The sequence below is a fragment of the Cotesia glomerata genome, linkage group LG2 (genome assembly GCF_020080835.1).
Source record: "Cotesia glomerata isolate CgM1 linkage group LG2, MPM_Cglom_v2.3, whole genome shotgun sequence".
Classification (NCBI taxonomy): Eukaryota; Metazoa; Arthropoda; class Insecta; order Hymenoptera; family Braconidae; genus Cotesia; species Cotesia glomerata.
The window spans coordinates 23,501,950-23,521,037 of NC_058159.1; the positions used below are offsets into that span (position 1 = coordinate 23,501,950).

The following is a 19,088-nucleotide window of genomic DNA, read 5'->3' on the forward strand; positions in this document are numbered from 1 at the left end:
GAAATTTTGTTTAATCTTTCAAAAGTTTGACTCCACTTAGATAATTAAAAACCTTTGGGAATTTTTAGAACGAAAAAAATAGAGGCGTAATAAAAAAATAGATAAAATAATGACTGTGCTATTAAATAAAAATGAGATCATCATTTTTAATGGTTAAAATTTGACGCTTATTAGACAATTATTAACCGATAGATAGAAATAACATTAATCATTAAATTTAATATCATTTTATAAACTAATCTATAATAAAATATAATTCGGTCACATTCTCATTATTTTTGAGATAAAAATACTGTTTTAAGTTATTTTGATTAGTTCGATTTTCATAATATTAAATTTATAAATATATTATTGTTATAAAAAAATATTTTCATTCTTACAAGATGAAGTATAGTCGTAACTTGCTGACGCAGATTATATTTCTTTATTGATAACGGTTTCCGACATTTGTCGTTTTACTGCAAATGTTATCGATACCATCACTCTTTAATTTATGTATTAATGAAGGAATTATTTCCTCTGAGTAAATACTTACTTAGTGTGAAAAAAAATTTGTTACATTTTTTTGAGTTTTGAATAAATAAACTTTTAATTTTTAATGATTCAAAGTTTAAATTAAAAGATTTGGATATTTTAATAAATTCAATTTATAATCTAAAAAAAAATTTGAAAATTTAATTATTTTTACGTAAAATTTCAATAATATCCTGAAATTTTCCAACCCGTATTTGAATATCATCATTTTTACTATTATTATTTTTCAATATTTAATTTTATTTATTATTGATACTAATTTTTTAAATCAATTTTGTTAATTTTAATTTTTAAAAAATATAATTATTTGAGAGAAGTGTTTTAAAATTTATTTTATAATTGTCCTACCTTTGATGTTGACAATTATTATTGTCACCAATGCGATAATATGAAAAGTTAATTGTTTGTACAAAGGATAATACAAAGATTTGTCATAATTCATGAGTATTATCATTATCATAGATGATTCATAAAGATACTTTGTGAATACAAACAGGGTGTGATGATAATGATTTTCACAATTAATTATCGTACAATAAAGGTACACGCTGAAAATTATATACACTTATTTATTAATTTCACTTTCTTCGAGTAAGTAAATGCAATAAGTTTTGCTTGTTGTCTCTGTACTTTTACTTAAGAATTTGGGACACTCCTTACGTCAGTTAGGCTGTAATGGGTAGTTATGTGTGATGAAATGTGAATAATAAATTAATTCATGAGCTTGAAGATATGATGAATTTTTTACACATGAAAAAATTAATCATTGTAATCAATGTTCATCGTGTTAAAAATAGAATGAATTAATGAAATTTTTTTAGGAATTTGTCGGCAGAATATTTCGATGGCTTTTTTTTAGCGTGCTATATGTCCTGATTGCTCGAATAAAAAAAGTACATTCATCAGAAATTTCTGTCTGATATATTTTTGCCTACTCATCGTGATAGCGCATGTAATTTTTTATCGTATCGCATAAAAATTGTTACTCTTGTTCATTCGATTATGATACCTTGATCGAGGATAAGGATTAGATGATTAATTTGTGTTGAAAGGTAATTGTTATTCAATACTCAAAATCAGATTTTTTTACTTCTTACCTTGAATTATTTTTTTATGACAATCAAGTACTATTAACGAGTTTTTTCATCCATAGAAACGATAAAACTGAATTAAAAATGAAAGAAGAATTTTTTAGGTCTGAAGTGTAAAAAATACATCAAAAAATTTATTTCTTTATGCTTAATTTTCTACGCAAGAACTAAAAGATGAAATTGAGAAAAATAACATTTTTAATATTTGCATGTTCTGAAACTAATTGTCTTTCTTGCCAAAAGAAGATCAATAGAATTCTATTAAGAAAAAGAAAAATTTTTCGTTGGAAAACCAATTTTGTGACTCGAAAATATATTTAGGAGAATGATAATTATCATGATTCGAGTGAAATTTTCTTCATTCTGTTTCATCTATATAATTAAGAGATTAAGGATAATTTTGTCGCCGGCATATTTATTTGATAAATTAAATTTAGTATCATTGAAAAGATTTTGACCTAAATTTGTGCCTTTAAATATTTCATATGCTTTTCAGCAATAGTTAATTTATTATGATAAGTTTTTGAGACAGTTATAAATAGATTCAAATTTCGCGATAAACATGATTTATTTATTTTGTTTTGTATATGTGAATGAGGTTACATTCTACTACACAGTAAAAAAATTTTCGTTAAATTTGACATAAATATTTGTGTTACTAGCTGTTTTTACACAACTAATGCTAATTCCACATTCTATAGTGTGTTGAATCAACACATTAGAATATGAAATTCTACACACTAAAGTGTAATATTCTACACAAAAATTTTTACACTTTACACAATGACGAAAAATTTTTTTCTTATAAGAAAAATTTTGTAACCGGTATATCTTTATCGGAAATTGGTTTTGATTTTTTTTCATCGGTAGTTATTTATGATTTAAATTGATAGAGTGAGGAAAATTTTGTGACGAGTATGTTATTATTTTGAAAGGAATTTTTTTTAGTCAAGTTTGGTATCATCAGCAAGGTCTTAACACGAATTTGTGCCTTTCCACGGTTTTATATATTTTTCAGTGATAGTCAATTTTTTATGTTGTTCTTGGAGCAGTTCCATCACACTTGTCTATTAAATTATTTGTGATTATTACTATTATTTTCAAAATTTATTTCAAAAAGTACCTAAACTATATATAGTGTAATTTGAAATATCTTAAAATCATTAAGCCAAAGTTTTTTTATTCATAATTTGTAAATCTCAATAGTCGCATAGTGACTGCAAGTTGCTAGTTAATATTAATATGATGAAAAATTATCTAAATAAATTGTCACAATAAAATATATTAAAAATTTTAGTACAATACCAGATTATTTTTTATTAGTTTTTCTATTAAGATAAAAATTAAATCGCTTTTAGATACTAAGCATATTTATTAGCATATTATTAAGCATATTATTAATACAAGTTCATTATTTCTTAATCAATAGTCGATGAATTAATAATGAAAACGCGATTTGTCACACAGATATCAAATTGAGGAACGTAAGAAGAATTATTTTTATTACTATCATAAATAAAATAAGTTCAAGCTATATTATGTGAGATAAAAGTTAAAGGTAATTAATTATTCATAAGCATAGAGATAAAGTGCCCTATTATTTTTTCCAAATATTATTTCTAATAAAATATTTTCATTAAACTTATTTGTTATCACCTTTTAAATAAAATGCATTTTAAATCTTCTTCAAAACAGAACTACTATAATATGTTTAAAATTCTTCACTTTTATTTTTAAAAACAAATTAATTATCATTAGTAATTTCCATAAACTTAAATAACTTGTTATCTTTATAATTGTAAACTTGAATTTTTTACTCATTAAAACAATGAACTATGCATAAAAAAATTACAAGGTGCTGCACACAATGGATCATTTAATTCTAAATTAATTATTTAATCATATATAATTAAAATCAAGTGTCGATAATGATTTTATTAAAAATTATTTTTTTTACATAGTCTTTAGTATTTTTCGAAATAATATTATTTAATTGTTTTTATGTAACAACTAAAAGAAAAAATATCTCACCGCTTAAAATTTTCCACTAAACAGTTAATAAAATAAAAATAGTTCGATATTTTTTAGTATTAAATAAAAATAAAATAAAATATTTTCCTCCAGCTACCAGAAAAAAAACATCAAATTAAGATAAAAAAAATGATAGAATAAAAGATTGCACTCATACATATAATTGTTTTTGCATTATTCTCAACATTAAACATTATTTCGTAATCATGATTCCGAGGCCATAAAAAACAGCGACTGGTACCGCGTGTATCTACAGGATGTCGCACTTCCTCAAGTACAATCTTATCAAAAATCGTTTAATTTTATCAATTATTTAAACTCTTAAATTATCAATTAAGCTGTTCATCAATCAATCTATAAATTTATTGCAATTATTATTATCATATACTGTAAGAGAATTTATAATAATCTTTTGGATTTCTCATAATTCAAATGTAACAGAATTATTTTTATTTAATTGAAAAAAGCTATCACATCTACCTGTTTAACTGCTCTCATTGTTATGTCAACGAATTACATCACACTTGCACCGAGATTATTTATTACACACAAGATCCACCTATCTTCCTGATTGTAATTGTAACATACGATTACGAAACATTTGTTTTATTTATTTTATTTATTTATTCGGCACAATTGTTTTTGTGCACACAATTACATTCGTAATTTTATCCCACAGAGATTATTTATGCTAATAAAATAAAGTAACAAGTAAAAATGAATCATCATCTGGGATCCTCAAGATTTTCTGATAAAAACTATTCATATGTTCAAGGTAAATTGAGAAAATAAATATATTTAGTTTAATCTATACTAATAAATGGAGAGCCGGTTTTTTTGTCCGGTTATACTGCGAAAAGTACTGAACCGATCGGGATAATACTTATACCAATAAAAGATGCAGCGTGTTTCGGAGAAGGTTTTAGTTTATGATATGGTGGTGATTACTTATTTGGAACCTGTATTTTATTGACTTAAAAATAATGAATTTTTATTATAACTAAATTTATTCCATTCGATTGTTATTTGTTTAAAATGAATTTTTTAATTCTATTGGTTATATTTATATACAATCTTGGACATTAATTTGTGTCAGTTTCTAAGTTTAAGGATTTATGGCCATCAATAAATTTGGCCGTTTCTAAACTCTAAAATTGGAAAATATGAAATTTTCCAATTTGTAAAATAAGCAAACCATAAAAAATGATATTATAAAAATTTTAAAAATATAAATAAAGTCAAAAGTAAATTATACCTGTACTAAAATGTGACAAATAAAAAGACAGCCAACTGTAAATAATAAAATTTCTAAATGAATTCATTTTTAAAAAATGAACAGTTAAAAAAAAGCATTAATAAAACGTCATTAATCTAAAAATATCGGATTAAAAAAAAAAAGAACTATTAAAAATATTCCCAATTAAAAAAATGATAAACTAAAAGTTTGAACATCTAAAACAACGTTACATTATAACTGAGAATATTTCAAATCACGAATTTTAAAATATGACGATCGCTAAATATTGAAAATTTAAAACCTGACAACTTAAATTTAGCTGATTTAAAATTTAGAAATCGCTAAAATCGGCCGTTTCTAAACTTGGTAACTCGTTAAATCAGCCGATTTTAAACCTCGAAATTCATAAAACTTGCAGATTCTTAAAATTATTTAATTCAAAGCCTGGGTAGCTTAATATTAATTATATTTATGTTAAAAATTAGATTTTACATATTTTGAAATATAACAACCGAAAAATTCACTCATAAATAAAATAATTTTGTTTTTTTTTTATTTTTGTTTTATGTGGTGGATTCATGAAACTGTCAATAGAAATTTGATAAATTTTTTGTTGACAATTCTTCATTTTCTTAAATTATTGAAATCCGAAAATTCAATGTTTGGAGTTATATAAAAAAAGTTTTTCAGAGTAAGGTAAAAGCCCCAATAGATGATCATGTACCAGTATATGATCACTCCGTGTATTTGTATACCTATATTTGTGAATATAGATATACAAATACATGGAGTGATCATATACTGGTACGTGATCATCTATTGGGGCTTTTACCTTACTAAAAAATCTAAACTATAAATAATTTTATTTCGTAATAATTTCATTTTTGAAATAAATAAGACCGCTATAATTATTAATTAGTATACAAAATATTATTAGTTTATCAAGTATCAATTCAACAATATAAATATATTTTACGAAAGAATATCAAAAAAAAATTTATCAAATTTCTATTGACAGGTTTATGAATCCACCACATAAAACAAAATTAAAAAAAAAACAAAATTATTTTATTAATTAGTAAATTTTTCGGTTGTTATAATTCAAAATATGTGAAATCTAATTTTTAACATAAATATCATTAATATTACGCTGCTTAGGCTTTAAATGAAATAATTTTAAGAATCTGCAAGTTTTATGAATTTCGAGGTTTAAAATCGGCTGATTTAACGAGTTACCAAGTTTAGAAACGGCCGATTTTAGCGATTTCTAAATTTTAAATTAGCTAAATTTAAGTTGTCAGGTTTTCAATTTTCAATATTTAGCGATCGTCATATTTTAAAATTCGTGATTTTAAATATTCTCAGTTATAATGTAACATTGTTTTAGATGTTCAAACTTTTAGTTTATCATTTTTTTAATTGGGAATATTTTTAATAATGCTTTTTTTTTAATCCGATATTTTTAGATTAATGACGTTTTATTAATGCTTTTTTTTAACTGTTCATTTTTTAAAAATGAATTCATTTAGAAATTTTATTATTTACAGTTGGCTGTCTTTTTATTTGTCACATTTTAGTACAGGTATAATTTACTTTTAACTTTATTTATATTTTTAAAATTTTTATAATATCATTTTTTATGGTTTGCTTATTTAACAAATTGGAAAATTTCATATTTTCCAATTTTAGAGTTTAGAAACGGCCAAATTTATTGATGGCGATAAATCCTTAAACTTAGAAACTGACTCAAATTAATGTCCACGATTGTACTAGGCAGATTTCTTTACTTATGAGATCTGCAATTTCTTTAACTGAAACTTTTAATGCTCATTACAATTTTTTTTTTTTCATATTAATTATTATTCATTTTTTTAAGAAAGACACGGAAATGTTATAATGATTGCACATTGAAAGTTACAATGAATATTAGCTAGAATAATTACATGGATAAAAGGTGCATGCCAATTGATAGAATTGGGAATCTGTGCAAGTCAAAACAATACTCTAATTAAATTTCAAGTCTAGATCTAAAAATGCAATTCTATAAAGTGCCCAGCGGAGCGGGCGAATAACAGCTAGTAATTAATAATTAATATCGATAAGATTAAGTAACGTTCCACCTGATAATAAATCAGCTTGTCAATATTATAAATTCAAAAGTTCCCGCGCTGGCTTACTAACCCGTGATGTGTCACGTGTTGGGTTGGTGGAGGTGTCTCGGTGTCGTTGATGATGTCGCCACTGTCGATTATAAGCCAAGATGATTTTAAAAACGCAACAGATTCATCCCTACCCTTTAAATTCATATAACTTTTTCATTTGGGGGGCAAGCTTACCTTCTTTGCCTTCTCTTTGCTCCTTGTCACGAGTCAGCGACTGCCTCGCATGGATCATTCGTCGTGTCTTCGGTGAATGTCCGTCGATACTAAACCATATAATTATTGTTACATTATATACTAAATATCGTATTTATTATTATTATTTTTTTTCTTTTTTAAAATTTAAGCCTTCGGATTCTCATAATCGGTTCGTCCTTGGCGAGGATTTTTAGTTATTGTTTTATTTTAAACTTTTCAAGTGAAGAAGAATAAAAATAGTCTAAGAACCGGCGGCGATCGGTGTGACAGGTAGACTGCGAAAGTGAGTAAGAAGAAGAACAAGAGAGAAAGTTTATGTTGAGAAGAGTCTGGAACTTGAAAAAAAAAAAAAAAGTTTAGTGGGAAACTAATTTTAGGTCTCGATTTTAGTTTCACCTGGTTGTTAATTTCAGTTTCGTTTGTTAACCAATTGGATTAATAATAATAAAGTGTGCAGTTGAATTCGCGCGCTTTTTTGTTTTTATTTTTTTTTATTTAAGAAAAAAAAAACAGTGAGGTGGGTGCAGTTTTTAAATAATTATTTATAATTTATGTAGATGGATGTATAAAATTTAATATTACTATTAATAATAATAATAATAATAATAATAAAAATAGGTGAGGATGTCGATGAAAAACGATAAGCAACCGTGTGCACGACTTTGCCACATAGTAAAGTGGGAGGACTTTGATGGTTATGGTTTTAATCTTCACGCGGAGCGCGGCAAGGAGGGCCAATTTATTGGCAAAGTTGATGATGGCTCACCAAGTCAAGCCGCTGGATTACGTCAAGGCGATCGCATTATCGAAGTTAACGAAATAAATATTGATAATGAAACCCATAAACAAGTTGTTGATCGTATTAAGGCTTTTCCCAATGAAACAAAATTACTCGTTGTCGATCAGGAGGCTGATGATTATTACAAGGCTAACAACATTATTATCAAGGGCACGATGTCAGGCATCAAGGTAATCAAGACGCCCGAGAAGAATCCATCCTCCGAACACGAGGCTCCTGATGGAAGCATTTCCTCATTCGAAGATGTAAGTTCCCGCTTTTTCATTTTTTTATTTTATAATACTAATATTGCAATTAGTCATGTATTTTATACTTTTATTGCGGCGTACTTAAGATTATACGTTAATGATTAATTGAGAAAAAAATTAATTACTCATAACAAGCTGACTTTTCTTCCAATAATACATTAGAAGAATTGTATCACTGAAATTAGTAGCTGCCTGGCAATTTTTATAATAATTTTTATGAGAGACTATTGAGACTTTTTAGAACAATTACTAATAATTTAATTATTACAAAAATGACAATTTAAAATTTTTAAAAACTTCTTGTGCAATTTATTTAACAATTATTAAGCGTAAGATGTTTATTAATTTCATACTCATTAATTTTTTAACAAAATCTTTTTAAATTTACCCATATTATCATTTTTTTTCAGTAATAATGTACTTGTTAAAATTATCAGATGCCTACACTGAGAAAAAAAAAATACTTTTACTCAATTAACAATTTCTTAGTTCAAGAAATTCGATGACGATCAAATATTCTATTATTATTAATTATTAATTTCTGAAAAGAAGAGCATCAATATTTATCTTTGAATAACAGATAAACAAGACGGCTGCCCAATTTTAAAACACAGTAACTGCAAAATTTGTATACCTAATTTTTTTTAATATTGTTGCATTTTTTATAACTTTTAGACCTTAATTTAAAGTATTTTTTCTTAAAAATATGTATTTTATTATTATGCTTTACTTGTACACCTCTCGGTTTTTACAAGGCTGATTCCTCTTTTTCTCCTAGCTCTACGCTTTTTCTATTTCTCATATTGGACCTCAGCAAGTCCCACCCGACACTTCATTTCTACTTTTAATTTTTGCGGCTGTGGACCGACTTGTGCTTTCTGTACCGTATTCACCCTGAACCTCACCTTCTCAGGCTGTTGGAACAGAATCATGGGGAAACCACAGAGAAAACCTATGATAGTACAGTCGGAGCTGGGCTAAGTCTACAGTGATTGATAAGAAACTCTTCTTTAACGACCACTGGAGCATTAGACGCCCCTCCTAGTGTGCAGAGATCCCTCGCGCTAGCCAACGCTGACTAAACTGGTCACCCATTCAAGTTGTTGCTTAAAATGTGTGATCGCCCAAGTCAGACGTGTGCCGCCCGGCTATCTCTGCCACTTCCAGAGGCTGGCAACGTAACGTAACGCACATATTTTTAATTATAATCGCTGAAAAATATTGGTGCGTGCTGGGGGATCTCGAACCCGGGTCCCACTCTTTCGAAAAGCGAGCACCGAGCTGACCAGGCCATTGCCAGCCTACTTCTTAAAAATATGTATATTCAAGTATTTTCTATTCATAAATTAAATTTTTCATCAATTTGGCAGGCAAACTTTTTTTTAATAAGAAAAATTTTTAAAAATTTCTAAATGTTAGTTACTGTGTTTTGAAGTTGGGCAGCCGAAAAGAATAGCTTTATTTTAATTAAGTAAAAATTATTTCAATCAATTTAACAAGTTCTTGAGCTAAGAATATATATTCTTGAAAATTTTCAAGAACATTAATTCTTGTATTAAGAAAATTTTCTTAATAAAAGTATTTTTTTTCTCAGTGTACTGTACTCAGTATCATATTTTTAAATCGAATTAAAAATTTTACTAAAGATTACTCATAAAATTCACAATTTCCATATAATTAATTTAAAAAAAATATTGATTCCAATTATGAAAACCTTGTTTATTTATTAGTAATTTGCTTACGACAATTTATTAATGCGTGATAAATAATAAGAGCTAACTGAAAAAAACGTACTTTAAAAAATCGAGTCTACGTCCTCTTGAACACTTGCGAAACAATATTAATTACGATTAAAAAAAAAAACAACTTAACACCTTCATTTGAGCAAGTGACTTTCTACATCTCAGTATGTATACACACTTGTGACACATATCGTACTTTTTTTTTATCTTTAGCATAAAAAAATGCATTCACAGGCTGCATTGCAGGCAAGTCGATTATATTTGATAATTACAAACGTGTGTCGTAAAAAATGTATGTACCAATATACATGCATACATAGTACATAGTAATAAATATATATATATATATATATATATATATATATATATATATATATATATATATATATATATATATATATATATATATATATATATATATATATATATATATATATAAATATTTATACACCAAACCTATTTGTTTCAACGACTTTCTAATTGAGCGATGTACGTATCGTCTGCAATCAAATGTCCTGACGGCATACCTGTTCACAGAAAAAATAAAATATTCCAAGGTCATATTGAAAAATATTTAAAATATGTTAAATATATATTTATCTATTTATGTAATTATCGATATTTCAAAGTGTTTAACGATTATTTAAGCAATGCTGTGTCCTGTGGATTAGGCAATAACTTATTATCAATAATTGATAAATTTTTATCTCCTTAATTTTAATTATTTTTAGTCTTCATTAGCGTTTGGTACTGTGTTTAGTACTGACTTTAAATGATTCAGAAATTTAATTATTAAATTTTTTACAACCGCTTGAATGAATAAAAAAAAGCCACGTGATGTAACAATGATTCATATATTTAAGTGTTTTTCATGTGAATTCTACCCGTGTTACTATACTTGGTTGTTTCTAATTTTTCATGTGAAAATTTAATTATACGAGTGACGAGAATAATTAATCACTTTTTTTTAGTGTCGACAAAACAATTCCGATAATCGACTCGATAAATTTTAAACAAAAATAACGTTATTTTTTTCAAGAATATTTAAGTGATAGCCTTGCCTTATTTGAGTATTATTCATAAAATGAACACAATATATGATGTTACTAAAACATCTGTGTTGATTTAACTAATCAGACGAAATTGGGATTAATAATAATTTTACTCAAAAAAACTTTCACTCAATTATTCCATGGAATAACATTTTTTAGTAAAAATAAATGCATACGCTAGATGCTACGTACATAAAAACTAAAATTAATTTCAAAGTTTGATTGTAATTTTTTACCTCAATTCTGAGTGCTCATCAATAAAATAATGATAAGATTAGATTTTTCATTTTTAAAGGCCTAGATAAATTCATGTAGATATTTAGTATATTTTTATTAAATAATTTCAAAAAAAATAGTAACAATTAACTTATAGGAAAATCTTGTTGTTACTTTCTTATTTAAGCAGTTTCTTGTCTTTTTCTTTAAATATTAATTTTTTAAAGATACCTAAATAAAAATAAAAATAAAAATATGCATTAGAATTACGTAAGAGTAACGAGAAGTAGTGTACTAAATTATTAATACAGATAAAATATATGAACGATAATTCTTTTTAGTGATAAATTTTACGGGGTCAATGTACCTGTATGTCAATCGTGTTTTTTCCATATTTACTTTCACGTATACATTTGACACATAAATGTATTTATGTATATCTGTAGCTACAAGAATCTTGTCGATTAATAAAAAATAACCCGTGCGTATAAAATGAGAAAAATAATTCGTCTAGCTCTAGTGAAACACTGATCAGTATCTAATCTGCAATTTAATAAAATTGCTAATTTTTCAATCAGTGGACTCCTTACAATTTTTACATCAATAAATTATTAAACTTTATTTTTTGAAACTAAATTTTATTTTTCAAAACACAGCCTTGTTAGTAAAAAGTATTATCAAAAAAGAAACATTAAGAAGCACTTATAAAACAATAAAAAATGATTAAATGTACTAACTGTATTTCTAACGTTAATAGGACAATGTAAACGTAGACATAAAATTTATTTCATCAAAAATTACATGTCAAATTAATAATTATATCTCGAACATCAATATTATTTCAACCTCGAGTCTTGTCTATCATTACAATACAATTGTTTTATTTTGAAGCGGAAGTTGGAAGTAACATCCGTACCGGAAGCTATTTATCTCATTTGATATTCCAAAATACTTAAAATTTTTTTTTATTCTCCAAATTTTCTTATTTTTTTTTTTATCGACATTATCTGTAATTTATTAATCATCTTTTTTAAATAACATTATATCTCTTGATCAAATACAAAAAGCATCCAAGTTTATTAACATACTCGTATAAATTTATAAAAAAACATCTATTTTCTCATCATATTGCTTGTAAGAACAGCTACCTTGAAAGAGTATTGTGCAATAAAATAAAAACTTTGAGTTGAAGAGTTATTGTGAGCATATTATTGTTATAAATGCGAACCACTCTACCGTTTCGATAATCGTTAATAACAATAATTTTAATCGTTAAGAAATGGTCATTGCGTTTTCAATAAAATTGTTCAAATAGAAAAAAAAAACGTTTTCTTCTTCCTAATATGCGTAAAAAAATTAAAATTATTTTATTCGTTAAAAGAAATAATTATAATTTTACTCTAAATACTCCTAGTTTGATCATGTACTCAATTTATCAAGCCCGTTACGTCTTGATGCACACTCGATTTCCTAGAATGCTCATTGAGAATGTCTCTCTTTGGATTATTTCCCAACATTTTATGATCCTTGAGCTGTTTTCAATTAAAATCAACCAACCATTACATTTTACTGTACAGATACAAATATATTTATTATTATTTTATTTATTTATCTGGTAGTTTTATTGTAAATACTTACAAATGAATACTTTAACAATCGATTATTGATATAAAGTATTATATTGGTTAACAGTATTGATTGTAATAAGTTATATCTTAAATATTAATATAATGAGAAGATATATATCACGACCACGTGTTCACTATCAGACACAGAGAGTAAAGTTCCGTGCTCTGAGGAAAACCGGTTTCGTGTCGCTCCTGTCACCGTTTTACTGCATTAAAAACAACTTATTGGAATTCTTATTCTTAAACACTACTCTTACCTACAATACCACTATCAAATTAAATATCAAATATCTTTACTATTATATGTTTGTGCATCTACTCTACACAAATATTAACACTAGATTATCCTTTATTTACTCCTACCAATTATCACTGGCTTAATTATCTGACTAATAAAAGTCTAATCGCTCTTATAATCGTCAAACGAAAAACAAATTCTAAATAATAATTTTATTAAAATATTTATAAAGCATATAGTTTCTTTATATTTTTTAAACCCCGGTATTTGACACTACAATTAATCTTTAAACTTTAAAAGAGTTAACAACTATTTATTAATTACAATTAGAGTTTAACGGTCAATAACCAATTGATCCGGACAATGATCTCACTTAAATGTCACTATCACGAAAGGAATAAAAAATAATAAATTATTATCTTCTTATTCCACTGGCTAATAATTAAGTAGATTAAGTGGAACAAATAAAAATGCTGAACGATAAATGAGGTCTTGTAAAACAACTAAAAATAACTTTTTTTTTCCCAAAACATATGCTATAGATATTACAGCAATAGCAAAAAAGTAGCGCGTTTACAAGACACGATCGGCCTTGGTACGCGACACGCATCCAACTCATCTTTAAATTTTTTTTTTATTTTTTTATTATTCTTGTTCAATCATGTAGGTCATAAACACGTGAATTGTACGTCAAACTTAATCATTTTCTTCGTAATTTAATCTTTTTTTTATTCTTACTCATTACTTGTAAATTGTAATAGTTTCCGTATGTGATAATCATAAAATAATTTTATTTTCACGTCTAAATTAATTTATTACACATAATCTGATGATTCATTATAATTAAATTTTTTAAATAAAACACTTACATCGCTTAATGATAGTAAAAAATTTATGTATCTGATTCTTTTATTCTATTAATGATAAGAGAAATCCTCGACGTATAATTCACATTACGGCTTGCAATAATTTACAAAGCTTATCATTTATACATATTTTTTATTTGCGTATGTGTAAGTTTTCTTGACAACACTTTAAATCCCAATTAAAACATTTGATAATTTATTTAATTTTCTACCTTGTAATTATTATTTTTATAATATATTTTTTTTTTTTTGTTTTAGAATACACACAAGTCAAATAATTCAATCGACACATTGTCAAATAGTGGCAGCACAGCTACAATGACGGCCACATCGATCAACGATAGTAATTCAAAGGAGAAAATCAACAACAATGGACAAGAAAATGGACGCAGTGATATCTACAATAATGATAAATCAATTAGCAATGAAACTGGAAACAACGCAACAGAACACCTTACCACGGGGAACGGAGATGTATCGACGACTAAAGAGAGCCTCAATCTTAAAATGAGTGCCAAGGAAGTACGTGCTAAATTGGCGACCAAGAAAAAGTATGATCCTAAAAAAGATACTATTCCATTCCAGGCTAAATATGAAATGTTAAATCAAATGTAATTGCTTGTAATGCAGCATTAAATTGCGCATGTTGTTATTCTCATCGTAAGCAAATGTATTACTATACAAATAAAGTTTAAAACTAATTTTTTTAGTTATCAATGAAATTGAGATTTCAATATTCATTTATAAATTAATAATTGTTTCAAATGGATTAGATGTTGATATTTTTGTTTAGAATATAATTATTAATAAAAAATCAAATTATCTTGTAATATAGATTGATTTTTTTTTTAAATTGTGTTAAACAATAAAAAAAAATGTTCAATAGATGTAATTAATTAACTATTTTTGTTTTTCTTTATCCCCTCATCTTTTTAGTATTTATTTTGAAATTGAAAGAAAAAATACTTTGTTTTTTAGGAAGTAAAAATAATTATACGAAGAGAGAATCTTAAGGAAGTTGTCGTGGTTAAGATATAGGGTAGAAGGACCACTTTTGGCCACTTAATATTTTAGTTAATTTGTAAAAAATTTAACTATTCAAGTAAAAATTTTATAGAATTTATAAATTAGTACATTTATACGAATTAAATTCATAAAGTCTTGCACTTATAGAAATATTTATACAATAATTTGAAAATAAACTGGTCAAAAAAGGTACGCTGGCCACAAACGGTACTTATACCAGCCTAGCGTTAGAAAATTCTAAATATTTGCATACTTATCAAGGACATGATGATACAATTGCCCTTAAAATTTGAAGTCTATCGACCACCTATAACCCGAGATGAATTCAATTAAAAATTGGATATTTAACATTGATTGTATACGCTCTCTGCAGCTCTGTACCAGTTTCTTAGTTATAAAAAAAAGAAAAAAAACAACTCAAAAACTTTCAAAAAACTAACAGTCGTTTAATGTATTTGTTGAGTTTAAAAAAAAAATTTTGACCGTCTAATTATTTATAAATAACGGATTAAAGTTCAACAATTTATGAAAAAGTATGTTAGTTTATATCTATATATATGAATACTGTATATGTTACGTCTCCACGGGTAGTCTTGCGTAAAAATTATGGATTACTTGGCCACAAGTTCATGTACTTTTTACGGCGCTTATAATCTCTAATTTTTTGACAGTATTGTACCATGACAACTACCTTAATTATTCCAGATATGTAAAATTTTAACAATTAAAATTGACTAATGCGATAAGGAAAGATCGACTCGATAAATCGTAGTGACTTGAAATAATTCCAATCAATTATAAAAAAAAAAAACTACAAATGATTTTCTGAACTGAGTTCTTGTACTCCTCAAATTTTGTGCAATTAATATACTCCATATTTTTCAATTATACAATAACACTTTAATGATAAAAAAAAAAAAAAAAAAAAGAAAAATAATAAATAAATAAGTAACATTAATACGTTTAAAGATGTATTTTGTTATCAAGATTCCAAATGTTTTTATACAGTGTAAAATCTGAAGATAACAACGAATTATATGCCACTTTAATTAAGGCCTTTAGCGGCAAGTCTCTTATCACGTTCTTCGGCGATAGAAAGCTTGATTCCCTTGCCTCTGGGTAAACTCACGTACGGCTTAGCACCCTTGCCAATTATAAAGACGTTGTTCAATCTAAAATAAAATAAATAAATAAATATATTTAATAATAATAATAAAATAAGAAGCAATTAATTGAATTTGATTAACTAAAATATTAATTTACCGTGTAGCAAAAGTGTGTCCTTGAGAATCTTTGATGTGACAGATATCGAATGATCCAGGATGACGTTCACGGTTGACAACTGTACCAACACGTCCCAAATTTCTGCCTCCAGTGATCATGCAGATATTACCGGGTTCAAAACGAATTGAGTCGAGAATTTTACTTGTAGCAATTTCCAACTGAATTGTGTCGTTAACCTTGATAACTGGATCTGGGTAACGGATAGTACGACCGTCGTGTGTTACTATGAAAGGAATACCCTTTGGTCCAGTTTGTACTTTGCGTACTTTACATAATTTGTATTTAGCTTCTTCAGCGGTGATTCTGTGGACAGCAAAACGTCCCTTTACGTCGTAGATCAATCTGAAGTATTCACCAGTCTTTTCGATGGTGATGACATCTGAAATTAATTAATCAATAGTTAGTAACAATAATATTCAAATAATATTGATAATTAAATTGTACTCTTTTTGGGTGATACTGAAAAAGTATAACAGTAACTTAGCCAGTGACCTAAAAAAGAGTTTTTTACTATTGGCTTACTTTTGACCACGACATTTTATTTACGAAAAAGTCATAGCTTCGATAAAGCCAATAAAATATGTTATTTAAACTTACCCATGAAACCAGCTGGATAATTGATGTCAGTTCGAACTTTGCTATCGATTTTAATCAAACGCTGCATGACGATTTTTGTTACTTCTGAGTTCGTTAAAGCATACTTCAATCTGTTACGTAGGAAAATAACCAAAGGGAGGCATTCTCGGAGCTTGTGGGGACCAGTTGATGGTCGTGGTGCAAAAACACCACCCAACTTGTCCAACATCCATGCTTTCGGAGCATGTAAACGCTTGAGATGCTTCTTGGGCCCACGAGCCTAGAAAAAATTTTCAATTAATATTTAGATAAAATTTATTTTAGTTCTTAATTGAACTTTTTATAAAGTTGTTAAAAACATTATTAAAATATTTATAAAATTAATTTTTTAATTTAAGGTTAGGAATGAGTAAACAAGTGTAACCTCAAATTATTATTTTTTATAATTATAAATTTTACTAATAAATAAGTGAGTATAAGTAAAGATTTAATTATACCGAATATTATTTGTGTAAAATAAGTATTGATTCACTGATATTTAACAAGATGTGAACGGATTTAATGACGGTGAAAAACACACTACTCACCATTTTGCAGCCGAGTTAGAAAAGGAAAAGATTTATAGCGGTTGAGTTATGTATCAGTAGGTAGCAAGAATGAGATTTCAACGCCAATACTCGGTCGGTATATTTAAAAGTTCGCGCTCTTTATTTTTTACCACTAAATAAGTAAATTAAACTCTTATTATTATACTTATTTATTAATTAGTCAAAGTACTATTATTTTATATAATGAATCTTATTTTTTAAATCAAATTAAAATTGTTGGTGTTTTTTTTTTATCTTCAAGCACTTTTAATACCTCAAATTAAAAAAAGTAATTTGAGCTATTGGAAGATTTTCAATGTGACAAGACAACTTTTTTTATTTAACTTGATTTGATTTAAAAATACATTATAAAATTATTAATTTGTCTTACATAAATTGTAATTAATTCTTCTTTCCGATTTTTGTTGAAAGTAAATCAAAATCTAGTGATTTCAGATAGTAAATTTATTTCGTCATTTAACAAACTAATAAAATCATATCATAGTAAATGAATTTTTTAACATGATCATTGTTTTATTAAAAAATATTAAATAATTTAATTTTTATTGTCACATATTTTGTTTTTTTTTTTACCACTTTTCTTTTTATTTATATAATATCAAAATCGACAACTATTCTTTTAACTTCCCGCTCAAAAAAATTGAAAATTTTTTAAAATTCGGGAAGTTATTTTTTTCCGAACTGACTAACTTTCTCGTAAACCCTTATTAAAAAAAAAGATTTAAAAAGATTCAACCTATGCAAAATGTATATCTATATATTTTTCAAGTTGAATCTTTTTTAATCTCTTTGAGCAGCCATTTCGAATCTTTTCTAATCAGGGAAATCAAGTACTAATAATACCTTAAATTATTTGGCACTAAATTTCATGACAAAGTTAATTATGATCGACTTTTTACTTTTTATGAGTATGAATGTAATCCCTTATTAAAAAAAAAGATTTAAAAAGATTAAAATGATTGAAAAAGATTTGAGTTGACTGCTATATATAGATATACAGTTGCCTAGAGTGAATCTTTTCAAATCTTTTTTTTTAATAAGGGTTGCAAAAATATTAAAAATGTTTAAAAAATAATCAAAAAATTAATTAAATTGATGAAATTTCTTCAAACAAAAGTATAGATGTATCATTAATTTGAAAATTTTGTATTTCTATACTGATTTTCTTTGTCAACATTTTAATTAGTTACTCTAAAATTTAAAAAGTTAAAAAATGTCTTCTACATTTTCGCAATTTACGTTTAAAAATGATCATTCAACTTAATAGAAAACTTTTAACGTAGAATGAAATTTAATTATCAAAGTATCCACTAAAATCATTATAAATGTTTTTTAGTAACATGAATTTATAAATAAGTGTAAACTTTTAAGAAGATCATGCGCTTGATAGCTTATCCTAAATACCTATTAAAAATAATTATATTATAAGCGTTTAGTAGACTTCTCATTAGTTTCTTTCATAAATAAAATTATTAAATATGTATTGGACCGCACAACAGTAAATTAATTAAGATTATTAAATTTTAAGTAATAAGCCACCTGACACATAATCGTT

General features: G+C 26.1%; 2 protein-coding genes and 1 non-coding gene across 4 annotated transcripts; 1 reads left to right on the plus strand and 2 right to left on the minus strand.

Annotated features, from left to right (window-relative positions):
- The first annotated feature begins 7,616 nt into the window (after positions 1–7,616).
- On the plus strand, positions 7,617–14,761 carry LOC123259657 (Na(+)/H(+) exchange regulatory cofactor NHE-RF1). Of its 2 annotated transcripts, XM_044720292.1 has the most exons (3): positions 7,617–7,767; positions 7,869–8,294; positions 14,298–14,761. In XM_044720292.1, exons 2-3 carry the CDS (start codon positions 7,875–7,877, stop codon positions 14,652–14,654), a joined length of 777 nt encoding a protein of 258 aa, XP_044576227.1. In that variant the 5' UTR covers positions 7,617–7,767; positions 7,869–7,874; the 3' UTR covers positions 14,655–14,761. The 2 variants fall into 2 exon arrangements, with proteins under 2 accessions (XP_044576227.1, XP_044576228.1); XM_044720293.1 differs by lacking the exon at positions 7,617–7,767 and having other exon boundaries at positions 7,801–8,294.
- Positions 14,762–16,023: 1,262 nt separating this feature from the next.
- Positions 16,024–17,640, minus strand: LOC123259656 (40S ribosomal protein S4-like). The gene is made up of 4 exons (XM_044720291.1): positions 17,513–17,640; positions 16,947–17,205; positions 16,329–16,728; positions 16,024–16,237 (listed from the first exon to the last, which is right to left on the minus strand). The coding sequence occupies exons 1-4, from the start codon at positions 17,513–17,515 to the stop codon at positions 16,111–16,113; spliced, it is 789 nt and encodes a 262-aa protein (XP_044576226.1). The 5' UTR covers positions 17,516–17,640; the 3' UTR covers positions 16,024–16,110.
- LOC123260242 lies at positions 16,786–16,925 on the minus strand. The gene has a single exon (XR_006508428.1). It is a non-coding gene; the product is annotated as a small nucleolar RNA SNORA16B/SNORA16A family (small nucleolar RNA).
- Positions 17,641–19,088: the final 1,448 nt, after the last annotated feature.